Here is a 26,989-nt window from a genome sequence, read left to right as displayed (position 1 = left end):
CCAGTGTGAACGCGTCCTGAGTTTCATTGTTCCAGGATACAGATGTTTCTGCTTTTTCAAAATTAAACAAACATGTACCAGTGTTAGCAACAAAATTCCAGCGCGATGGATTTCTCAAACCTTGGCATGGATAGATACAACTGGAGCTAAGTGAGAAAAATGTGTCTTGTAATTTGGCTGAACTGACCCTTTAAAGTCAACCATCCGTAGACAGTCTGGTGTAAACACCCCTGAGTGGCTCCTACCCGTCCTGCCAGCTGTCACGACACTGAGATGGAAGAATCAGTAAAGACATTTTGTGTGGAAAACTTAATTGAACTATCAAAAATATGATCTCTCTAAAAGCCCCCAGGCTTTTAGCAACCTATTCAATGATTCCTTACCGCTAAACTCATTAATAATGAACTTAAGTGTGAGTGTGGATGTATTCAGCTATTGACAGCACCTGTCTCTTTGGCACTGTGGAGTTGCAGATGATAAAACACTGTACATTATGGTCTGGCACCTTGTAGATTATTCATTATACCTGCTCAAAATTCTATACACACACAAAACATGTTTGTATTTGGATGGTGTTTTAAATTCTTAGCATTTTTATTGCTGTTCCAGCCGATCCAATGGCTGTGATAGACTCATGCTAAATGTCTTCCACACTGAGATGTTTTACTACAAAAATCATTGGTACTCCTGCAGAATTTTCATCAACAAGGCCTTTTAAGTTTGAATGACACTGCAGCCAACTCGCTGCCAGACTGATATTGGAAATAGGACACTTGCAGCTGGAGTAAGCTCTTTACAGAAGGTGACCACGGAGAGTGTGAGCAGAAAGCTGCATCAGGGATACACCACTCGTCTTCATGCTACAGCTGTTACCAAAGACAGGTTTTAAAGTCTTTGAAGAGATTAATAGTTTGAGGATTGTGCTGTGTGTAAACAACGGAAGGGATGAGATCTGGTTTAATTCAGTTTTGTCAGTCGTGGTGTGGGAAGCCACTTCACAAACAAGCTGGCCTCTGAGACTGTGAAGTCAATGTCCAAACACAAGCTCTACAAAATGAGTCATTAGTTATTCTTATGGGGGCACTGACTTTTAAATAATTACATTTGTAATGTGCATTTGTGTAATGTTGGAGCTCCACTTCAGAGGGACTCAACAGTTTGAGGAAACATTTGTATTTGCTGGTCTCCGTTTTCTACTGAGCTAATGCCAAAGAGGACAACGTGGGAAAATTGAAGGTTCATAGCCGCTCTGGAGACTGGCAAAGGAGGACTCGTTGGGTTTAGAGGTCCAGGATTAACGACACTTAAGGCGAGGACATACTGTCTGCAGCGGATGTCTGTGGACAGATGCGTAGACATGCATGCAGTTCCATCAGTACTATAATTACAGTTTGGCGTCAGCCCCTACAAACAGGAGGGCTGGGAGGTGAGCTAACCATCCTGCTGCTGCCAACATTGGATGAAATTTTGGTAAGCGATGCCGCTGGTACTGGAGTGAATATCCAACTAAACACTGACTTTACCACTGTAAATGGAGTATGCGCAGGCGGCTCGCTTGCTAGGCGTACAAAAAATGGGCTACATGGGCAAAAAATCTGCAGCTTCGCGAGTGTTCGTATGGCCAAAGTGATGTCACATCATCAGACACGCCCCTTCCCATGCAACTGGCTTTCACCGTCCGAGTACTGGACACAGCGTTGGAGGCGACGCCCTGTTCATTGCGATCAAAGTTGCTCAGTGGCACATGAAACCAAAAACATTCACTTGCAGCATATGAAATTACCCAGATGATCAACACAGCTTTTCCAACATGTGGCCCAAAGAGCAGGCACCTTAGAGACTTGAGACGGCTACTTCTGGTTTAGCACTTTGCTAACTAGAAGGGTGATAATGATTTAATTTTGAGACTCATCTAGACTCTCCAAATGTTACTGGACCAAATAGATAAAATTCAAATAGTGAAAGGAGTCATTTTGCTGGGGTTGTGATGCTCACAAAAATGTATCCTTTGATTTACAGACATCTCTTTCCCAGTGTAAGACTACTGGAAAAAGTCTGTCTGGGCCCTATGGCATCACGTGACGTGTCCGTTTAAATGCACTATTTGGCCACTACGAAAATTGGCTTCAAAGCCTGACACACTTCCTGGTCCTGGTTTGTGCACAGCCAACATTTTCTAACTATGTGGAAATGGCTGAGAGGAGAAAATAACAACCAGTATAAAAATGCCATTTTTTGATACAGTTACACCTCCAAAACACTAGACGGCGGTAGGGTTTCTGTGAAGTGCTGTAAAGTTTATCAAACACACATTAAACATGGCTTAATAGAGACAGTTTCACACTACACACCCACATGGCTATTACCCATCTTACTAATGAATTACACAGAGCCAATGATAACAAAGAATACACCATTGGAATTTTCTTAGATTTGTCAAAAGCATTTGACACCGTAGATCATCTTATTTTGTTACAAAAATTGAAATATTTGGGACTGGATGAGCAGGCATTGTTGTGGTTTACCAGTTACTTAGAGCACCGAAAACAATTTGTTGCTTTTAAAGGAGTGAACTCTCCCCCTCTTACTATAAAGTGTGGTGTTCCCCAGGGATCAATCTTCGGGCCATTGTTATTTCTTATTTATATCAATGATTTGTCCAATGTATCAGATCAGCTATCCAAAATTTTATTTGCTGATGATACTAGTTTGTTTTATTCCCATAGAAATCCTAATGTAATTATGAAAGTTGTCAATGAAGAGTTAGACAAAATCTCCAAATGGTTCAAAATCAATAAATTGTCACTAAACATTAAGAAAACAAATTTTATTCTGTTTAGTTACAATCACAAGAAGCTCACCAAGAATATAGCAGTGTTGATTGATAATGTTTCAATAGCTAATGTTGAATCAACTAATTTTCTTGGTGTACTAATTGATAAAAACCTATCCTGGAAGCCTCACTTTTCATTTATTTCATCTAAAATTGCAAAAAATATTGGAATAATTGGAAAAATTTGTTATCTTTTAAACACAAAAGTTTCCCTCAACCTTTATTATTCTATGATTTATCCCTTTATCAGTTACTGCAACATTGCCTGGGCCAGTACTCACCAGACAAAACTGCAACCAATTTGTAGGTTTCAAAAACAAGCTATGAGAATTATTGCCTTTTCAGCTCCAAGAAGTCATTCATTACCTTTGTTTCATAAATTTGGCATCCTCAATATTTATCAGATTAATAAGCTCCAAATTACTCAATTTGTATATGGTTCTTTAAATAAAACACTTCCTACTTTCTTTCACAATTTCTTTTCCCCAAACAATCAATTTCACAATTTTTTAACCCGAAAAGCATCCCAGCTCCGACCTCCTCAATCGCGAACTATTTCATCCCAATTTAAGATCTCTCACAGAGATTCCATGTTATGGAATTCTCTTCCTCCCCACTTTGTTAAACTTTCTTATGAATCATTTAAAAAATCTGTGAAACATTTCTTGCTATATCAATAACAACGACCTGATCTCTGTATCTGTGTGTGTGTGTGTGTGTGTGTGTGTGAGGGTGTGGGTGTGAGTGTGATATCATGCCTTTATGCACATGACAATGTTTAATTTAATGTTTATCTAGTGAAGTCCTCTTGTCAAGTCCCTTGAGGGTTTTTTGGACCTCCTTGCATGTTCCCCATTGTTCTTTTGTTTATTTATTTTTTTCCTAAAAAGATGTTCTTAAATCACCGACTGTAAATTGTTTTAATGGTAATTGTATTACTGATTGTCAATTTTTTTATGGTAATTGTAATGTTGACTTTTTTTTAAATACGTGCTAAATAAACAAATAAACAAACACAAGTACACAAATCAGCTTCACTATAACTCACAGCATTCACAGACAAAGCGCTTGTCTTTATCTGGACACATTTTCCCCACAAATACAACATGCTAATGTTTCTAGCACAAGCCCATGGTATTTTACATTGTATAAATTAGCCTAGTGGCTAGCAGACTTTTCCCCTACTCATATGAAGCCAGGGACAACAGCAACATTTAATAAAGGTAACGTTAAAAAATTCAGCTCTGTTACAACTCACAAGGTTCACCGACAAAACAACTGTCTTATACTAAACACGTTTTCCAAACAAATATAACATGCGAACGTTATTAGCACAAACCTATTTTACATTGTATAAATTCGCCTAGCGACTAGCAGAGATTTCCTCTACTCATATGAAGCCAGGATAAATCATAGAGAAGAGTTAAAATGCTATTTTGTGGAGGCTTTATTGTCTTCACAATTTATTGTTTCTTATCTGTGACATTAAAGTAAATAAAAGCTTTGTTTCCACTGAGGGAAATGGTTTCAGCTTACAGAAATAGACAGGAGGTCTGTGTTGCCGTGACGTGTAGTTACATTTCTGGGAAGGTGCACATCAGGCTGTAGCGTAAGGTATGTTGATGCAGAGACTACACCGTAGGTACGGTGCACTAGATGAAAACTTGTTATTACAGTTAATCTTGAGGGGGTCATTAGTAAAGGCTGAACTCTGCTGTGAGTCGTTATAAACCAGAATATCCTTTATACTGTGAATTAAATTATGTCATTGTTTTGCCCCTCTGTTGCCAAACCATGTGTCCCATTGTACTAACTAAAAGCTATGTGGATATTTTTCCTCTCTTTTGTTAAAGGTATCATGATTCCTGTGATGGAATTCCGGCAGTTCTCTGAACAGCAGCCAGCGTTTAGAGTCCTGAAGCCGTGGTGGGATGTGTTCACCGACTACTTGTCTGTAATCATGCTCATGATCGGCGTCTTTGGATGCACTCTTCAGGTCAGTGACGTACGGGCTCCACCTTCATGTGTTGCATAAGTTTATGTAATGGCTTGTGCTGCCTGTGCTTCCACTTTTCAAATGACAGTGAGGGAGAGTTGTAGCTAATGCACACTAATGTAACATGAGTTTGAACTGCAGCATGTTTATGAGATAAAAGGAGTTGTCCTACTGTTTCTTTTATTAAATCTAGAGTAATTTAATTTACTAGCACAAGCACAGGCTCTCTGATAGAACATTACTGCTCTGCCTCCTGCACTGGCACCAGCTCAAAAGCACTATTTCCCTGCTTTTACAACCTGGACTGAGCAGCAAAGGAAGCATTCAGCCCGACAGGAGTTTACCAGTGGAAACATTTACCCACCCAGCCCCCTTTTAGTAAACATAAGATTCCAAACTCTTGTGGCCTGGTGCTTAAAATCTCTCTCTGTGTGGAAAAGGGGTCGTTATTTTGGCTCCTGCAGCACTCAGTAGTGTAAATCCCAGAAATTATACCAAAACATTTTCAGAAAAACTGTTAACAGGATATTTGTCAGAGTCGAAGTAGCTATTGTTCCCAGATCTCACTGTAACAGTGTTTGGACATGATCTAACAGTTAGTAAATGAGTGGATAATTGTTTACCTAGTCAAGTTTACTTCATAAGTCAGGATATTATCAACATGCCATTTTGTGTAATGACTTCATTGCCTCACACAGTAATATGTGCATTTATATTTAGAGGGAGAAACACACACAGAGGGAGAATGAGACTGTAATGTTCTGCAGAGCAGCTCCTCAGAGACCCGAGCAGACCTGACTTTGCACTTCAGTCTGATGTGCTGCATCACAGCTGCATTGCATTTACATACTGTAATAGTTTCAGATTATCTGACTCCAAACAAGGAGTGTTTCCCCTTCAGCCCGGCCACCATTGAATTTAAGCGCCCATTTCCTGTTATTAGCATTGCAGAGTGAAGCACCAGTTTATCGTCATTCACCAAAGGCAGGCAGTTTACAGATGTTCACTGACACCAGCTTTTGTCCAGTGTTTTGTCCAGTATGTTTACATGTACTCAGTAACCCAGGTTACTGAAAGACATCAGGTCACACAGGTCATCATAAAATGCACCGTATTAACCTGGTCACTGTAAATCCTTGTAAACGTGCAGCAAGTTCACTTTATACACCATGAGCACTTCTATAAAGCTCTTTGTTGGCAGTGTGTCAACGCATTACTGCAGACGGGAAAGAGCCTCTGCCAAACCACATCCCCAGGAATACAGCCAAGTCTTGCCTTCCCAGTGGCCACTTGCGGTATTGCAGCATTTGTCCACCATTGAAAAAGAGGGGTCTGTAAAATTGTTGACCGGACACCTAGAACTGCAAGTAAGTTTATATCAGGCTGCTGTATGAACAAGTGTTTGTTTTTCTGACAGGTTTGGCTTCAATTAGTTACTTAATGCTATAAAATGGGGATTTTATAACATGATTGACAACTGTGTGAGCCAGTTGGGTTCACATTCAGTGGCACTGCAAATGATTGGTTGGACGGGTGTATGGGCGGGAAACTTGATACCGCGGATATCGCTAATGTGCAGACTCTGACTCTGAATGATGTCACCAGAACCGAACAAGATGGCAGTAGCAGTATGCAAGATATTTTAGCCTCACTCTTCTACAGTGGGGATAAGTGGAGACGTGTTGTCCATCTTCATATACAGTCTATGCTTGAACCAGTGATTCATTCTGCCATTTTTTGACGCTCCTGGGTCTCATGCACAATAGATTCAGCAGCACAGGTTGTGCCCCTCAGTGTGTCTCCATACTTGAGCGCATATGGCGGTTGATGGTGATGTAGCGTGCAGATGATGATCACTGATAATTTTGCATTCAGATGCCCAATAAATTGGCTTTCTCCAGGTAATATTCATCTGGGTAATTCAGGTCTCTTCACAGCCCCTTTCCCACTGGACAAAAAACCCAATAACTCCTACTAACATCTGATTTTTGTCTTTGGTGTGAAAGGTTACAATTGGCATTCCCAGTTGTTACACGTCTTAATCGGCTTTGGCTCCAATCTGCAGTGATGGACCCATGATAACCAGATGGGCGCGCTAATTTTAGCCCCTTTTCCGGCACAACCGTCGGTGACTTCTGCAACTCTTTGTCATCTCAGCCACAAGATCAATCCACCTCTGTCCAAGCAGCACTCAAACATTGTTCCAAATGAGTCGCCATCTTGTTTGAAAGAGAGACTAAGGAAGTAACAGTTATAAAAAAGAAGTAACCACTAATGTTTTCACTGGCCTCCATGCTGCTTTCTACTCTTTACTAGCCCCATTTTCTGGCACATTCATGACACACCAGGAAAAAAACAAAATGGAGGCATACTTGCAATGGGAGGGATTTACGTTTAAAGAAACTCTCATATGTGCACTAATGTTGGTGGAGAAGGGGAATAAGTGGGCCTTCAGACTAAAAGCAGTCCTGCCATAAAGTAATGCATGAGGCTGCGTTGGTGAGGACAATTACGAAATAATGTCTTTTAGTTACTCTAATCTTTGTTTTTTTTTCTACATTTCGTTTCAGGTAATGCAAGATAAAATCATATGCCTTCCTCAGAGAGTGCCGGCGCCTTCGGAGAACACAAGTGAAGTGGAAGTGAAATCACTGTTACATCTGCAGCCCAACATATCAGCCATACCAAAAGAAATGACAGGCCTGAAAACAGATCTGGATCTTCAACAGTACAGTTTCATCAATCAGATGTGTTATGAGAAGGCTCTGCACTGGTATGCCAAGTACTTTCCTTATTTGGTTCTTATACACACTCTTGTTTTCATGGTGTGCAGCAACTTCTGGTTCAAATTCCCCGGCTCGAGCTCTAAAATAGAGCATTTTATCTCCATGCTCGGCAAGTGCTTCGACTCTCCGTGGACCACACGAGCTTTGTCGGAGGTGTCCGGAGAAAATCCCGAGGAAAAGGACCATAAAAAGAGCGCCACCTCAAGGTCCAACATCATTGTGTCTCCTGGAGAAGGAAGCCTGGAGAAGACCCAGTCCCTCCGGTCGATCCCGGAAAAGATTGTAGTTGAAAAGCCATCAGCAAGTGTTCTTGATAAAAAAGAGGGTGAACAAGCTAAAGCTCTTTTTGAAAAGGTGAAGAAGTTCCGTTTGCACGTTGAGGAAGGAGACATCCTGTATCTTATGTACGTTCGTCAGACAGTGTTCAAGGTGTTTAAATTCCTCCTGATCATTGCCTATAATAGCTCTCTCGTCAATAAAGTGCGGAACAGAGTGCGTTGCGAAGTTGAGATCCAGGACATGACAGGCTACAAAGATTTCGAATGTAATCACACAATGGCTCACCTGTTTTCTAAGCTGTCTTACTGTTACCTGTGTTTAGTAGCTGTCTATGGGTTAACAAGCCTTTACACCTCTTACTGGCTGTTTTACCGCTCACTGAAAGAATACTCCTTTGAGTATGTGCGACAGGAAACAGGCATCAACGACATCCCGGACGTCAAAAACGACTTTGCTTTCATGCTACACATGATCGATCAGTACGACCCGCTGTACTCTAAACGATTTGCAGTTTTTCTCTCTGAGGTCAGTGAGAACAAACTGAAACAGCTGAACCTCAATCATGAGTGGACCCCGGAGAAATTGCGCCAGAGACTGCAGACTAACGGCAACAACAGACTTGAACTTCAGCTGTTCATGCTCCCTGGGTTACCCGACACTGTCTTTGAGTTGACGGAGCTGCAGTCACTCAAGCTGGAGATCATCAACAATGTCACCATCTCTGCTTCAATCTCTCAGCTGGAAGACCTTCAGGAGCTGTCTCTTTACCAATGCTCTCTAAAGTTGCACACAACAGCTACCTCCTTCCTCAAAGAGAACCTGAAAGTGCTTCGTGTGAAATTCGATGATAACAGGGAACTTCCAAACTGGATGTATGGCCTGCGCAGCTTAGAGGAGCTCTATCTCACCGGGTCTCTGAGCCCTGATGCCTCCAAAAATATAGTTCTTGAGTCACTGCGGGAGTTGAAGTGCCTGAAAACTCTCTCCCTTAAGAGTAATTTGACCAAGATACCCCAGTCTATCGTGGATGTTTCCAGCCACCTGCAGCGCCTGTACTTACACAATGATGGCACTAAGCTAGTAATGCTCAACAACCTGAAAAAGATGACCAACCTGATCGAGTTGGAACTTGTGCGTTGTGATCTGGAACGCATCCCACATGCAATCTTCAGCCTAACGAATCTGCAAGAGCTTGACCTGAAAGAGAACAACCTTCGCTCAATAGAGGAGATCATCAGCTTCCAGCATCTTCGAAAACTCACTTGCCTCAAACTTTGGTACAATGGCATCATGTACATCCCGGAGCATATCAAGAAGCTCGGCAGCCTAGAGCGCCTCTACTTCAGCCACAACAAGATCGAGATTTTGCCTTCGCACCTGTTCTTGTGCAACAAGCTGCGCTACCTGGACCTGTCCAACAATGACATCAGATTCATCCCTCCAGAAATCGGAGTCCTTCAGAGTCTCCAGTATTTCTCTGTCACCTGCAACAAAATCGAAAATCTACCAGATGAGCTTTTCTTTTGCAAAAAGCTCAAAACACTAAAGCTCGGCAAAAACTCGCTGTCCATACTCTCACCAAAAATTTCCTACCTAGCTCTTCTGACATACTTGGACCTCAAATGCAACCACTTTGAGTTCCTGCCCCAAGAGCTTGCTTGCTGTCGTGCTTTGAAGCGCAGTGGCCTTATGGTGGAAGAGACACTGTTTGAAACTCTGCCTTCTGATGTCAGGGACCAAATGAAGGCTGAGTGAGACGCCTTATTGTAGCCACAGTGCCTGCTGTCTGTTCTGTCTACCACTGCAGAGCATTTTTTTTTTGTATGAACTCATTACCATATTTAAGTATTACACTACTGTTAAGAAAGTTATTCTTCCAGTTTCTTTGACGAGGGGAAAAATTACTTATTCATTTATTGTCACATAGAGTGTGGCTGCAACAGGAGTGCTTGTTTTGTTGTTTATTGACATGTTACAACCCTGTCGCCTGAAAAAATGTAGGCATACGTTTCGGCAAACTATGGATACGTTACATTTGTATGCAATTATATATGCTAGCAGATAGGTTGAAACTTGTGGTTGTGTTTGGCATAAATGGTTAAGAAAAGCTCACGTTTTGGCTTGAACTACCCGCTTTTGATGGCACTATCCTGGCAGGAAACGTAGCAATGTCTCAGTAAAAAACAGCCTCTTTTTGTGGCACTATCTTCGGTGTAAAAACAGTGACAGCTCACTAAAAAACAACCACATTTGGTGGCTAAAAAGCTGCTCAGAACTTAGCAGTGAAGAGCTAAGTGTTCATTTTGGTGTTTATTGGTCCTGAACAGTGGTCTGCAGCCTGGCAGGTGTCTCTCCCAGGCGTCAGGCCATCTACGGTGCCCTCCCCCTCCAGATGACAAAATCAACTCATATACTCCGTCGGTTTAGAACGTTTGTATGGTATGTAGGAAACATACAAATGTTACGTATTTTTGGTTTGCAGAAATGTGCAGTGCCAACATTTTCCTCTGGCAACTGGGCTGCATATTATCCATTCGCAAGACCTACTTAAAGGAATAGTTTAGCATTTTTGGACATACGCGGTCTTGCTTTCTTGCTTGGAGTTAAATGTGAATATTAACATCAATCTCATATCTGTAAGTTAAACATGAAACTATAGCCAGCAGGCAGTTAACTTAGCTTAGCACAAAGACTGGAAGAGGGAAACAGCTGGAAACAGCCATGATCTTTCAGAAGGTGAACCTACCACCAACTTTGAAACTAATTAATTCACACGTTATAGCGTATTTTGTTAATATTACACAAAAACTGAAATGTTAAAATGGCAAGTTGTGGGTTATTCGGGAGCTGCATGCTGGACTATTTTTGTCCTGGTTTTGTCCTGGAGTTCCTTTCTTAATTTCTGGACTTTAATGCTGATTAAGGCTGCAAAGTTGGATTTATTAAAAAAATACTTAAAACACATTCAATTTGGCTCAATAGTGACAATATTAAACACAACTACAGAATCTGGCTCCATTATAACCTGCAAGGTTTACAGATAAAACACTTGTCTTTTGCTAGACACGTTTTCCCTCCATATACAACATGCTAACAATCTTAGCAAAGGCCTATGACATTTTACATTGCATAAATTAGCCTAGCTGCTAGTGGAGTTTTCCTCTACTCATATGAAGCCAGGAGGTAACGTTATAAATTTCAGCTGCATTGTAACTCACAAGATTCACCAACAACTGTCTTTTACTCGACACGTTTTCCCTACAAATACAACATGCTAATGTTATTAGCACAAGCCTGAGGCATTTTACATTGCATAAATTAGCCTAGCCACTAATGGAGTTTTCCTCCACTCATATGAAGCTAGGAACAACGGAAACATTTAACAAAGGTACATTACAAAAATCAGTTGCAGTGAAACTCACAAGATACACCAACAAAACAACGGTCTTTTACTTGACATGTTTCCCCTACAAATACAACATGCTAATGATATTAGCACAAACCTGAGGCATTTTACATTGAATAAGTTAGCCTAGCTGCTAGTGGAGCTTTCCACTACTTATATGAAGCCAGGATAAAACTCACACACGACTTACAATGCTTCACAATTTATTGTTTTTTTTCATCTGTGAAAAAAAGGTAAATTTAGGGCCTGTGTCCACATAGCATTTTTCATTAGCACAAAAGAGGTGGCTTCATAAAAAAGCGCTCCAAGGGCTTTTATAAAATGATGCGCTGCACGTGGGTTTTGTTGCTATGACGACAATATCTTGCCATTAATGTTAGCTATAGGTAGCTAATGCAATGCTATGTTAACACAGGGTCAATGACACAGTTAAGGCCAAAACACACCGGCGGCATCATATGACGGCAGCGTCATTGACGCGAGTCAAGTGCCACCCCCAACACACACAAAAAGCATCGCGCTGCGGGGCGTCAACCGGATTTCTACTGCACACTCCAGTCCGCGAGAGCTGGGAAGTACAAAATAGCGCTTTTTCAAGGGCGGCGACGCTGGAAAAATAGGACAATAGCGTAAAGTGCCGCGGCACGTCGACGCGCGTCGAGCCGCCGCCGGTGTGGGTTTGTAAATAGAAAATAATGGGGGCGGCTGTTTTGACGCGCGTCATACGGCGCCGGTGTGTTTTGGCCTTTAGCTGACAACGTTAAGGTGACAAAAGCACAACAATCCACTGTGACAGTAGCCTTGTGAAAAGAGCAGCAGTGATGTCACCAGCACCTTTCTGAAAAGTTTAGAGATTTTAAATAGAAGTGCTCGCAGCGGCTGCAGAAAATGCCAGTGCGCTTTGAAAAATGATGGCCGATATGCTCCCTCCTCATTGGGAACAATTGAAAAAAGTTGAAGAAGAAATATTATGTGGACATAGGCCCTTAAGTTTTAATGGTTTTCAGCCTACTAAAATAAACAGGAGGATGTGTAGTTAAATTTCTGGGGAGGTGTACATTAGGCTATGGTGCAGAGTATGTGTCTACACAGAACCTATGAGTATGAATCCCAATTTAGAGGTGCTGGTAAGCTGATTTGTTTAATTTATGGACAGAATCGGAGTAGCTACTTTCCTCTGCTTCCAGTCTGTAGCCTCATATTTAGTGTACAGACTAGAGAGCGATATCCACCTTCTCATCTAACGCTCAACAAGAAAGCAAACAAGCATTGCTAAAATCATAAAATCATTTCATCACTGAATGTAAATCTAAACTGAAGACCTCACTTAAATTTAGGCCAGTAGCCTTACATATGCTGTACTGTATATATGTTATGTTGCCTTTATAAAGTATTTTTATTTTCTTCAGGAGACTGTTAGTTCACATGGAGTGCAGCAGGAGACATGCAAAAAAAACAAAGGATATATCTTACATACGAACATGTAATACCTTGGCTAAATAATTCTGTATTATAGAAATAAGTGCATTAAACTTATAGACTTTGTCATACTGGTGTTTTTCTTTGGCTCTTGAAATGTGCACAAGATGTTTGCAGCTCATAGAAATGTATTTATAAACAGTTTTTTTTATGTTGTTGACTAATAAAAATTTATATATGTATGTAATTCTCATTTCTTAGGTTGAAATTTATTGAAGTTCTAAGAGCACAAAATCCACTATTTAAAAATGAATTTGATTCGATCAGTGATGCAGTGTGGTGAAAAAAATACAATTAAATCTGTTATTGTACTTGATATTTTTAAAAGGGAACTGCACATTGTATGTTCTCAGTTGTGTTGTGGGATTAGATATTACTTGCTGGCTGGTGAGGATTAATAAGGCAAAGGAGATTAGTCTATTATTACACGCACATGAGGCACCGATGAAAAAATAAAGTTGTCTAGAACAAAAATTTGGAACAAATGTTACTGAAACAAAGGAAGGACATTGTTCAAAAATCACCTAGTTTGTATATAACTTTTGGCTTATCTGATTGTAATAACAAAAATACTTAAAACATAGATGGATGGTCTAAATAATACTTTGGCTCATACCTTTCTCTGGAAGTCAGTAAGCTTACATTGGGACATTCAAACAAAATATGATACTCATCTCCCACACCATTATCACCACAGAGATTAGATACTCTGGTGTCACTCCAACCCTTCAATCTTCCAGTAGCTTTAGGAATTCTGGTGTTGTTTATGTCTGCACTTTTGGTTTTCATGCAAAAGATGCTTCTCCAGTTTAAACATTTGTTTTATTTCGCCACATAGTGACATACTTCTGAGCTCATTTTGCCACTTTTGTATAAACTGATCTTTTAGCCTCGGTTCAAAAGTGAGTTGATGTTGTTACACTTTTGTGTGAGTCAGAGGTGAGACAAGCCACAGTCATCATGACACATACACACTTGTGTTATGCAGGCTGAGCAACTGAGCCTCCCCCAGTAGCCAGTAATTCTCTTTTTCACTGCAATACAGAGTAAATATCTTCCTAACTTCTCATAGACAATATTATTGCAGGTTGTCATTTAAACTTTTAGGGTATCTTTTAGGAATTAAAGATACTTGTAGATAAGATAGTTGTTGTTTTTTCAATATATCAATTCTTTCAAACCCCCACACTTTACATGTATACAACATAACTGGTGTAACCAGATTGTCAAAAAGATAAAGTGTGGGGCGTCGGTGGCTTAGTGGTAGAGCGGCGCCCCATGTACAAGGCTGCTGCTGCAGCGGCCCGGGCTCGACTCCAGCCTGTGGCCCTTTGCTGCATGTCACTCCCTCTCTCCCCCCCTTTCACACTTGTCTGTCCTATCAAATAAAGGCTAAAAATGCCCCAAAAATATCTTAAAAAAAAAAAAAAGGAGAACATGCACGAACAGCTTGCTTACGCAGCTCCTCAGTGGTGGTCTTAAATGAACCATTATAATTCATAATGAAAGTTATTGGTGCAGAACAAATAAGAGGAGCTCATTTTTCCTCCAAAATTTAAGAGTGTGTGGCTGCAGTAGGCTCAGTCCAAGATTAACAAAACAGTCTTAATCTTTATTCACCAAAGACATGCATATAAAGAAGGAAATTAAAAAGGAATCTATAAGGGAAGTTGGGCTCTGCTTAATATGTGATTATTATTATTATTATTATTTATTTATTTATTTATTTATTTTTTTACATTATTAGCTATATGACTAACTTTTAACTGTTACCCCTTCGGTAATAACAACCCTGTCTTATTTCCATGGTGTCAAATATGGCAGCTTGGTCTAACACCGACACACACCCTTTAACTAACTAAAAAAGAAAAAAAAGTGGAAGCATCTTTTGATGCCTCTCTTACCTCTCTCAGAGGTGCAAAATGGTTTAGTCCACACCTGGACAAAATGCCATTAAAGCTGTGTGAGTGACGGCGTATGCTGCCGGAGCACCAACGTACGTAGTGTCATGTCTTTCCCTTAAAAAGGGAAATGGTGGTTCCAGATTGAAAGAAAGAGAGAAAAAACAGGGAAAGAAACTGATTTTGTAAAAAAAAAATTCAAAAGGCGCATTAGAGAGACATGGATCAAGAGCTGAAGTGCAGGGAGCGCACAAAGAATTTGGTGCTATGCCCCTGAACTCGCCAGCAGCAATGACGTAGCATAAAGAGCGAGAAAGTCTGAGTAGGGTGGGAGGAAGAGGTCGTGGACAGGTCAAACAACACAGGACTTTCACCCAGGAGACTTTGTGTCCTTTGTTTCCTGTGTGAAATGTTAATTTTTTAAAAAGTATTCTACGTAGTTAATATCACGTGATATACTTGTTACATGACATGTCAAATACATCAAGTGACATTGTGAATTATCTCAGTAACGCTGCAAATTTTATTTTAACCTGAACTTTGATGAGTCAATTTCAGTCAATCGAGCAATTTTATTAATAAAGTCAAATATTACAAATCACAATTTGCTTCACAGGGCTTTACAGCATTCGACATCCCTCTGCCCTTTGGACCCTCGCAGCGGATAAGGAAAAACTCCCCAAAAAAACCTTTAACAGGGAAAAAAAACGGTAGAAACCTCATGAAGAGCAACTGAGGAGGGATCCCTTTTCCAGGACGGACAGACGTGCAATAGATGTCGTACAGAACAGATCAGCATAATAAATGTGCAGTAATCCATATGACAAAATTATACATAAAGAGAGAGACAGAGGAACGTAAACAAGTTTTTTTTTTTTTTGAGGAAACAAAGCTGTGATGTAACTTTAAATTACACCCGTTGCACTTTTACGACGGTCCCTAACATCAGTGGGTCATCTCGTCTCCCACTGTCAATCCCTGCAAGCTTTCATATGTTGTCCATCCTCTCAGCTTCTGATGTGGGGGAAAAACAGAGTGAGATTTCTCCTGCACGTTACAACAGATCTGTCACCACCTGATGGTCATGGGGAAACGCACTGAGGAACAACGAGTGTGTGACTGACATCACGCCGGGTCCACTTCCAGCAGCTGGTGCTGCCGTGCCGGCTGCGTCGCCAGTCAGAGGCAGAGGACCCGACCATCTGAGGCGGAGTGGGGGTAGTCAGCTAAGCTGCTTACAGCCCGGCCAGCAGGCCCACGGTTGAGCTGATGCGAAGAAAGGACGGCTTCATCACGGCACACAAACATGGCATGTAAACAGAGGCGTTGTTCAGTACTGCTGGCATCGACATAAGTGGATCAGACCTCCTGAAGGTGCGTATCTTTGCCGGCCCTCCTTTAGGTTATTCAGGGTCTACAAATGTACCCACAGTGCGCTATGGCCCGACACTGTTAGCAGGTTATATAGCGGGGTATAACCGAGCAGAGCTGGCTGTTACAATGAACCAGCAGTGGATTTAGTGTGCTGCTATGATGTGAACGCGTCGTGGTTTTCTGTAAGGGAACCCAGATACGAGTGCTGCGTTTAAAGGCTTCACGGACATCAGGTCCACCTCTTGTTTTGTGTCCATGGATGCGTCTTGCTGCTGGAGCCGGTCTCAGCCTGCTCTGCTCTGCAGCCCTGATGGAAATAGTGACCTTCATGCTCTCAACACACACAATAGACTGCAGACACAGCGGTGACACAGATTATGTTTTCGTGTTATTTGATGCGTTTCTATTATAACCCACAGGAAAACACTCAGATACAGAGATATAAATAGGCTATACATTATTTACAGCATGCAGCATCACGCCAAGGCAAGAGGGTATATTTGTGGTATGGAGTGCTGACAAAGCACCAGACTGTGAACTCTGTGCAAGGAGGCTAATTTGGAGTGAAGTAGTTTGTATGCACAGAGAAGCACACTAAAGAAAACCAATGGAGATGGTGAGTTATGGAGAGCTCAGACTGTATGAGCAGAATTTGTGTTGCACATGACACGCACTGTCTCTACAGACAACATGTGTGCTGTGTCCCAGTTCAAGGGCAGCGCACTCTCTAAATCCATAACACTCTGACAGGGCAGCTCTCTCTGAGCCTTGTCTGAATGTGACTGGGAAATGTGGCACAACCAGTGTGTCATTCCAGTCCTCACTGTCCCATAATGTACCGTGCTCTGCTTAGATCAGCTTGTCCTCGACAATCAGTAAAGCCAGGATATATAATGTCTGCCAGGTGTGATTTACAAGTGACCAGAAAATATAGAATACAGTGGAATATAATTAGAAACACATTAGAGTTTAAAGTGATCCAACACAACAACACCACAGCTACATACATTTGTCATAAGACAGTTGTATTTGATTGCATTGGATTACAGGATCCTGTGCAATTCTCACATTACCAGGACCGATAGACAAGCGATGTCACTCCCCTTCTGGTGTACCAAATGGACCCTGTTTCAGGAAAAAAATATGTACTGTAGTCAACTGTGAGAGACAAAGAATTTTTTGATCCATCATATTTTCACAGAAGGGGTCGACGCTTAGGTTTAGGCAACAAAACTACTTGGTTATGGGTAGGAGAAGATTGCAGATGTTGCTAAAAAACAACTGGCTTTAAGTGCCGCAAAGTCAGTGGTGGGTTGCTAAAAAACACCTAGAACCGGTGTTGTTGATTGTTGGTCTCGAACACCGCTCTCCTATTTTATTTAACCTCTATTTAACCAGAAAAACCTCTTGAGACTCGCCAGATCCTGGTACCCATGTACAGGTCTAAAACAAGCAATATAAAACTTGATTGTGTACAAAAATCCTGCAACAGTGCTTTGAAACGTCCGACAGGAACCAATGAGAGCAACTTTAAGTCCTCCTGCAGAAGATTCCACACATAAGGAGCTGCATACATGCCACACTCTTTACATGCCCTTGATACAGACAATAAGAACATGTTTTGAGAACGGAGAGCAGCCATTTTCAATGTTTTGCTTCATGTACACATAAATATGCTGGAAATATACCAAGAATAGCTTTGTAAACAAGAGAATGCTGGTGTTTGTTGAAGCCATCCACCCACCTTGAGTGGACTTTCATGTTCTGAACTACGTCGGTTGCTTGGAGTGTCTAATAATAATGCAGACGGGTTAACTTTGGAGTTGGTGGAAAAACCAGTGCGTCTCATACAGATGCTAAATGGTGCCCTGACAGCGGGTAAACTGCCCACTAAGCATATTTTGACACTGAATTAAACATATGATGCTTGTCAATTTAAAAGATACCTTTGCAAGTCAAGGAAGTCGCAGTTTGTTGGTGGTTTGTTGTCGTACCATTTAGTTTTGTGTGAAACTGCTTAGTGAACTAGCCTATATCTCTCGTCTTGCCCAACAGGCCCTTTAAACTACCAATGCCAGCGAGCCAGCTAGCTTAGTAACTTATGTATGCTCCATGCACAAATGTAAAGTTATCTTAAGTGATGTTTTATCCAGTGATTCCTGGTCTGTATATCAGCTGGTAATCAAAAGAACGAGCAAGACCCGTTTCTCATGTGAGTACATCCTGGTACGAAACAGGTGTTGTAGAAAGCTATGATGTCACTTTTGCAACTTGTGTTGTCTTTGGAATTCCGTATTTTTTACAGTCTTATGCTTCAGTAGTTTTTCAACAAACTGCTTTTCTGTTGACTTGTATAATCATCAGTTAATCTGACAAACATCCTATATCTAAATCATGGCACAATTGAAATGGGATCTATAATTTATTTATCTCTTTCCGTTAACCGCTGTACGTATTTTTTCCGAAATATAGTATCATGGTGTTCCAATGGAAGGGGAGGGACTTTGCCTCTCTGAACAAGCCACTACTGTTTCATTATGTTTTCCACTTGTCACCCATCCAAGGGAAAATTCTGGTGGTAAACATGGACATTTTAGATTTACGTACTGTAGGCAAGGACTGCCACAATACAACAGTACTTGTGGTTCTGCAGTACCTCTACAACTATTACTATTAATTACTGTTAGGCAGTGAAGCAAAGTAAAAGCTTGTTCTGCAAAATTAACTTTTACATCCCGCTGGTCGCAGCTAAAAAAATTGTTGAAAATAGAATTGGTTAGACAAAGATAACAGTCCTATTTAGGGTGAATAATAGGATGAAAGGAGCATTCTTGTGGAATTTCAACCTTCTTTAAAGCATATAATTTATTGCAGAAAAGCAGTTTACAGCAGCCAAGACAGAGTGTGAAAGCAAGGTGGCCATAACAGTAAGAAACCTTACTTTTCTGGGTCCATTTTTACATGTCATAGCAAAATGTAAAATGGACACAAAGTCTTAACAACGCATACATGGTGATGGGCATGAAATGTGTTAAATTACATGCTGGTAACATGAAAAAAAAAGGTCAGTGCAAAGTCAGTGAGGGTCCTTTGTTGCTGTGGACTCAAAAATTAAGTATAAGAGCAAGAAAGTTTTTGGGGTGGTGCATAGGTCAAACAAACATGGACTTTCAACCAGGAGACCGATGTTCTTGTCCCATGTAAAACCAAATGTCAGCTTAGTTACGGGACTTCACGCACTTAACATAACACAAAAAAGTATGTATATGTCACTTACGTCCCGTACATAGTTATATTAACCAAAACTGCAATCTTTTCCTGAACTTAACCAAGTTTTTTTTTTGTCCTCTAAGTCTAACTTAGTGTTTTTCTTTCAATAAACTGAACCAAATGGTGACCGTTTCACAACAAAACTGTGGCTGTTTGTAGTAGACTTTACATTGGCATTGTTTTCATGTTGCCAGCATGTAGTTCTTACAAATAGTGTGCCCACCACCATGTAATGTGTTGTTAAGAAGTTTCACACATTTCTGTAAAACTGTGTTTATCATGCACACTAGGGGAGGTTACGTTGATGTAATTCGAAAAGTCAGTGGAAGTACAAAAATAAACTGAGATGATACTGGGATAATAATCTTATATGATGTAATTTTTCTGTAATGTAAGAAATCAAGCATGATGTTGTTTCATTATCTCTGTTGCAGGAATGTTCACCCTCACAGAAGTAGCCTCGCTGAATGACATCCAGCCAACCTATCGAATACTGAAACCATGGTGGGATGTCTTCATGGATTATCTTGGTATTGTCATGTTGATGTTGGCCATATTTTCTGGGACGATGCAGTTGACTAAGGACCAAGTGGTTTGTCTTCCCATTCTGGAACAAACTCCAGAGGGGACTGGGGGCTTCTTAAGGCCCCAACCACCAGAGACAGCTGATAGCTTATGGAACAAAGAAAGTGCCATTGGAGAGCAAGCTGCTCCTTTAATGGCAAGAAGGCCTCCTGATAGCATTGCCCCTACAATTCCCTTCACACAGTCGAGTACTTTTGGGCAGCCTCAGCCTACAGGTGTCAGGACAAAGCTGGATTTTCAGCAGTATGTTTTCGTCAACCAGATGTGCTACCATGTTGCTCTGCCTTGGTATTCAAAGTATTTCCCATACCTCGCTCTCATCCACACTATTGTATTAATGGTTAGTAGCAACTTCTGGTTCAAGTACCCAAAGACAAGCTCCAAAATAGAACATTTTGTTTCCATACTGGGAAAATGTTTCGAATCGCCTTGGACAACCAAAGCGCTGTCAGAGACTGCCTGCGAGGACTCGGAGGAGAACAAGCAGAGACTGGCGGGTGCCTCCTCCCTCCTGAAGCATCTGTCCACAAGCAGCGAGGAGGGGAGTCCAAACCAGTCCGCCCCAATGCTGACTAAATCTGGGGTCACATTTTCAGCTGAAAAGCTGGTTAGTGAAGTTCCCGCCATGACCATACTGGACAAAAAAGATGGCGAGCAAGCAAAAGCCCTGTTCGAAAAAGTTCGGAAATTTCGTGCCCATGTGGAAGACAGTGACTTGATTTACAGGCTGTATGCCATTCAGACAGTTATCAAAACAGTCAAATTCATTTTGATCCTGTGCTACACCATGACATTTGTCGCCTCTATAGATTTTGACCACGTGTGTGAGCCTGAAATAAAGCACTTGACTGGATACACCAAGTTCCATTGTACACACAACATGGCGTTCATGTTAAAGAAACTCCTTGTTAGTTATATTGCTCTCATATGTGCTTACGGTGTAATTTGCATATACACACTGTTCTGGCTTTTTCGGCGACCACTAAAAGAGTATTCCTTTGAGAAAGTCAGAGAGGAGAGCAGCTTCAGTGACATTCCAGATGTTAAGAATGACTTTGCGTTCCTCCTTCACATGGTCGATCAGTACGACCAGCTTTACTCAAAGCGTTTTGGTGTTTTTCTCTCTGAGGTGAGTGAGAACAAACTACGGGAGATTAGCCTGAACCATGAGTGGACCTTTGAGAAGTTGCGGCAGCATGTGACGCGCAATCCTCAAGACAAGTTGGAACTCCATCTTTTTATGCTTTCTGGAGTGCCGGATGCTGTGTTTGATCTCACCGATTTGGAAATCCTCAAACTAGAATTAATCCCAGAGGCCAGGATAACAGCTAAGATCTCACAGATGATAAACCTCCAGGAGTTGCACTTCTATCACTGTCCAGCCAAAGTTGAACAGACTGCTTTCATTTTTCTTCGCGATCACCTCCGGTGCCTTCATGTCAAATTCACAGATGTCGCTGAGATTCCTAGCTGGGTATACTTGTTGAAAAATTTAAGTGAACTATACCTGATTGGTAACCTGAACTCAGAAAACAACAAAATGATTGGACTCGAGTCTCTGCGAGATCTCAGGCACCTAAAAATTCTGCATCTCAAAAGCAACCTCACAAAGATCCCAACGAACATAACGGATCTTTCTCCGCATCTGATCAAGCTGGTGATTCATAATGATGGTACAAAGCTCTTAGTGCTGAACAGTTTGAAGAAAATACTGAATCTCGCTGAACTGGAGCTTCTTAACTGTGAGCTGGAGCGAATCCCCCATGCTATCTTCAGTTTGACCAACCTTCAGGAACTGGATCTAAAATCCAACAACATCCGTACCATCGAGGAGATCATCAGCTTTCAGCACCTCAAGAGACTGACGTGCCTCAAACTTTGGCACAATAAGATCATCACCATTCCACTGTCAATAAGCCATGTTAAAAACCTTGAGTCGCTCTATCTCTCACACAACAAGCTCGAATCACTACCCTCATCATTATTCACCCTTCTCAAGTTGAGGTACCTCGATGTTAGCCACAACTCCATAGTGGTAATACCTCTGGAGGTTGGCTTTCTGCAGAACCTCCAACATTTTGCCATAAATGGCAACAAAGTCGAAGTAGTTCCCAAGCAACTGTTCAAGTGCAACAAACTGAGGACCTTATGTCTCGGCCACAACTGTATCTCCTCCATCCCAGAGAAGATTGGCCAACTCTCGCAGCTGACACATCTGGAACTGAAGGGAAACTGTCTGGATCGTCTCCCGGCTCAGCTCGGTCAGTGCAGCCTCCTGCGCAGGAGCTGCCTGATTGTGGAGGATCATCTCTTTGACTCGCTCCCCATGGAGGTCAAAGAGGGCATCAATCAGGAATCTAGTGTTTCTTTTCCCAATGGGTGTAAGTGTCTAAGTGATGGACGGTAGTCACACCCTATGTGGCATCAAACGTCTGCCATTTCACCTTAGGTGTGTAGAAGTCTTTTTTTTATCATGGCACTAGAAACAATAGTTCAGGGTACGGTATTGGTACACTTCATGATGTTTTAGCAACTTATATAATGAGCATACCACAGCACATGCAAGGTTGGTACCACTGAAGAAATTTTAGATGAGCTTTAGAAATGATCATTGCTTCTGTCTATATATATATTATTTTTTCATTTTGTTCTCAGTTAAAGGGGAATTCCAGTATTTTTCAACCTGGACCCTATTGCCATCACCATGCTTTTGTGTCTGAGTGACTAATTGGAATAGCAATTGTTGAGATTGGTCCAGAATTGTCCAGTGTGTGACAACATAATGGAAAGGATCCATACAGAGGTCGACCTCTTTGTTAAAGAGTAGCATCCTTTTAATAACAGAAACAGCCCCAATATCGTAATCGTCAAACCCATCAGACTTTACTTAAATAAACTTTATCATCATAAAACACGCTTCATTTAAAGCCACAGAAGCAAAATAAAACTCACAAAAGCTGACTTATCTTTCCACTGTTCAGATAATCACCACCTCTGGTTTGGTTGAAATAAATCTTTTAGCCTAGCAGGAGAAATAGCTTCCTGTGAACCAATATGACATTTTTCTTATAATGTGGTTTTTTGGGACCCTAATGGTGTCTAGTTAAGATTTTTTCTTGTTGCCATGGTCAACTCATGGCCCATGGGGTTTGTTTGGCGGCCATCTTGAATCGATGTCCAAGCTAATTACGAAAAATGTAGATTTTCATCATTATATTGTTATGAGCCTAAAATGTGTCATTTACCTTTTTTAACCAAAAAAGAGAGGTTGTAGCATGTTAATGACCTTTCCATTTGATTCCTGGTGTTCAAATTACATGGAAAAATGGGTTCATTTGTCTTTGTATCTTGTCTGGTTCATACTCCTGCTAGACTACTTAATTCACCCAGTTAAATTACTGTTTATTTAAATTGAGTCTGGTGGGTTTGGCGATGGCCATGTCAGGAAAGTTTCTGGTCAAACAAAAAGGATTTTACTCTTTAGCAAAAAGGTCTGTCTCTGTAGGGATCCTTTCCATAAGTTGTCGTTACATTGAATAACAATCCGATCCTGTCAGTGGCAAAAACAAACACTTTTAGTGGACGTAACTCGATAGTGTTCAAATGCCCCGAGTGGTTACATTGCAGCGTGGTTTTGCTGCTGCTGGCTGCAACAGTCTTGTTTAATACTGAACAAATTAAAAAAAAAAAAAAAATTCCCATCAGTCACTCGGTCACAAAAACATGGGAAAATAGAGTCCAGGTTGGAAAGTACCAAAGTTACCCTTTAATGTAGGTACAAGTTAAATCACTCTGCTTATATTTTTTTACCTTTTGTATGCAGAAATATCCACAGTGGTTCTATGGAAATTTGTATCATTATGAAACAATCCCACATTTTATCCTTGCGTTTTTATATTCACACATTAACTAGATACACTTGATGGACGTCAACTTAAAGAAACAGTTCACTCAAGTTCCTGTAATGGTATTGAGCCATGCAGGTAGTTTTAACATTTCTGCCTCCACCAAATAAAGTGGATGCGAGTAGAACTTGGTCTGTGGCACTCGCTGCAGTAAAACATAATGTCTGACAAAAATTGACATTTCTTTCCAGTAGCAGTGCACCCATTACCCTGGATAAGACCTTGCAGTTTTTATTAACCTACATTTTATCACAGAAATATTCTTAGTGAAACCTGTTTACAGCAAGTGTGTTAAATATCTAGAGTGACTGGGTCACTGCTCCTGAAAGGAGATGTAGCTGCTGAAATTTTTAAGGCTGTAAACACCATACACGGAATTTCAATTCCATCCGTTTTATTGGAATGGAGGCAGAAATCTCAGTATTGATATTTCAAAACTTGAACAAGTCAAACCAAAATCTGAATGGAAAAAGTCATACTAAGGGAGCGAATATGTTTTTCTGTTTCTCCACAAACCACCATGATTTACAAGCAGTATTACTGTTTGCGCCAGTGTTGCAAATCAACTGGATCACTTTCTGTTTTCCTCAGAGCTGAGCAACTACCATGTTGTCTACAGTTACTCCAGTTGTTCCACCATCAGGCATTTCTGCTAACGGGGATAGTAACTGCAAAGACCTTACATCGCAGTCCAGTCCTACAGAAATACGTGAATGACCTCTTAACACCACATTATTACGTTGTGTTGAAATGACATGACTGCACCATGGAAACAAGGCCAAAGGAAAAGTCAGTTAGGATCTTGTCGTGGTGGGCACACAAGTATCCTGATTAAATGACATCAGGTGCGAGATTTATTGCATGATCCTATAGATTGTTAAAAGAGCAAGAAAGTCCACATAGGAAGGAGGTCGGGTTGGTGCAGGGGCTTAGCCATTATTTCAGAGGTGAGGGGGACAGATGGTTCTGGAGTAAGGAAGGAACCAAACCCAAATAACCAAAAACACCTGATGACTAGGAAAAGAGGTCATCTTTTAATGTCAGCTAACCGTTATCAGAAACCACGCAACTCAACTTACATGGTTTGATATAAAGAAGGAGTGCAGGGTTTTCATCGTCTTGCTAGCTTGTTTGCTGCACATTTTTATTCAAACGTATAGTACTTCCAACTCGGTGCTTAGAGAGGCAACAGAGGGAGCATCCCAGACGTCCCTCTCCCCAGCAACGCTTTCCAGCTCCTCCTGGGGGACCCCAAGGCGTTCCCAGGCCAGATGAGATAAATAATCCCTCCAGTGTGTTCTAGGTCTGCCCCGGGGCCTCCTACCAATGGGACGTGCCCAGAACACCTCTAACAGGAGGCCCCCAGGAGGCATCCTGATCAGATGCCCGAACCACCTCAACTGACCCCTTTGACGCAAAGGAGCAGACTTCTCCGAGCTCCCTCCGGATGTGCGAGCTCCTCACCCTATCTCTAAGGCTGAGCCCAGCCACTCCACGGAAGAAACTCAATTCGACCACACCAATTTTTCAGTCATTACCCAGAGGTCATGACCAAAGGTGAGGGTTGGGACGTAGATGGACCAGTAAATTGAAAGCTTTGCCTTCCGGCTCAGCTACGTCTTCACCACTACGGTCTGGCAACAAACCGCCAATCCATATCACGCTCCATTCCATGCATGCAACGTGTTGTAGTTATTTGAACTGAAAACACCATATTTTTCTGAACCTTAGCAAGAAGTTTTGGTGCCTAAACCCAACTGTGCTGCCACCATGTGATGTGATGTTCAGAGGTCATCTCATGTATTTCAGTTCTCATACTCTTCAGTAAATGGGAATAGTCACTGATAGCTAGCGAGGAAAGTGGTAGCACTGTCCTCCTCCTGTTGTGTTGCACATTGGTTGACACACTTCCTTAGTGCTTTAATGGAGCCTTCAGTTTCACAGGAGATCGTTCCCAGTGGCAGACAAAATTGCAGAGTGAAAACGAGGCTTATATGGAACCAATCTAACCACTGATAGTGTTATTAGTCTGTAGCCATTACATTTACTTTATCACAATTTAAAGCAGAAACCTGCCTCTTTACACTTTAAAATTATTACTGCTTCAATGGCTTCCAAGGTCAAGACCAACTCTTTTACTCTACCACTACAGTATAGACCACAAACAATGACATATGCTGCACAAACAAATTAAATAACTCTATAGGTATAACCAAGTATTAACCTTATGCATTCCAGTTTTCATATACTTGTAATATTTTTTCACGTCACACACCAAAATGGTAAAAGTTCCCATCCAATCCTTTCTCTACTTTTTGAAACGTCTTGAATCATGACATTATTTTTGATACAGTTGTTTGGTTTTGTTTTTTAGAAGGAGTAGACAGTAGATTGTTTCTAGCCAACCCACAATGACCTTCTTCATTAGTTGTACTTTTGCTCACATGTTTAGTTATGTTTCCTTCTTGTAGACGGTGTATTTATCATGCATTTTGTGCGTTCTTTCTATGTATTTATTATGCCATTGTCTTTTATGGGTTCTTTTCTCTGCACAGCACTTTGTAAACCTGGTTTTAAAATGTGCTACATGAATAAAAGGATGACTTATTACACTGTTATTATTATTTGAAGATAGAAATGAAGCTCTTTTTTTGCACCAAAAAAGGAATTATTCTTTATAATTGTACAGTTTAATCTTGATACAGACAGGGATGCATGATGTTGGACTTTTTGCTGATAACATTACACCAATATATTTGGCGGATAACCGATACCAATATCGATATATCCACTTTTTGCCCCACCTAATTTTAATGATCAAGTCTCTTCTGTAGTGGAATTAACATCATATTATACATGCATACTCTTATCGTGATGGCCCACAAGCAGATGGAGATGTGAAGTAGAAAATCTAACGTATGTGTAACATTTATTTATTGTGCAAAATAAGGAAAAGCACATTGGCCGATTCTGACTGCTCATTTTAAAGCAGATATCGGGCAAAACCAATGACATGCCGATATTATCGTGCATCCCTGACTGAAATAGCTTTTTAGTTTATTCAGTGTTAACCCTTCGAAACCTGAGCAAATTGACTTGATTTCTTTCAAAAACCTGGGAAGGCAACAACAGAAGAAATGACCCCAAAACTCTGCAAGAAATTAGAAGGACAAAA

At 41.0% G+C, this 26,989-nt stretch overlaps 2 protein-coding genes across 3 annotated transcripts in view; both read left to right on the top strand.

The window, feature by feature from the left end:
- Positions 1-12,846, top strand: part of lrrc8c (leucine rich repeat containing 8 VRAC subunit C) — a 17,706-nt gene extending 4,860 nt beyond the window's left edge. The window contains exons 2-3 of the mRNA XM_050055734.1: positions 4,687-4,829; positions 7,400-12,846. Coding sequence (XP_049911691.1) covers positions 4,692-4,829; positions 7,400-9,649 — 2,388 coding nt within the window. The 5' untranslated portion in view covers positions 4,687-4,691 and the 3' untranslated portion in view covers positions 9,650-12,846. The remainder of the gene's footprint in view (positions 1-4,686; positions 4,830-7,399) is intronic.
- lrrc8db (leucine rich repeat containing 8 VRAC subunit Db) lies at positions 7,451-26,989 on the top strand. Of its 2 annotated transcripts, none has more exons than XM_050055732.1 (2): positions 7,451-7,602; positions 19,759-26,989. In XM_050055732.1, the coding sequence occupies exons 1-2, from the start codon at positions 7,584-7,586 to the stop codon at positions 22,314-22,316; spliced, it is 2,577 nt and encodes an 858-aa protein (XP_049911689.1). In that variant the 5' UTR covers positions 7,451-7,583; the 3' UTR covers positions 22,317-26,989. The 2 variants fall into 2 exon arrangements, with proteins under 2 accessions (XP_049911689.1, XP_049911690.1); XM_050055733.1 differs by lacking the exon at positions 7,451-7,602 and adding an exon at positions 15,277-16,054 and having other exon boundaries at positions 19,759-26,988.

Source organism: Epinephelus moara, chromosome 10 (genome assembly GCF_006386435.1).
Source record: "Epinephelus moara isolate mb chromosome 10, YSFRI_EMoa_1.0, whole genome shotgun sequence".
Lineage (NCBI taxonomy): Eukaryota > Metazoa > Chordata > Actinopteri > Perciformes > Serranidae > Epinephelus > Epinephelus moara.
The sequence above is the reverse complement of the archived record's forward strand: the minus strand, read 5'-3'. Positions and strand labels throughout refer to the sequence as shown.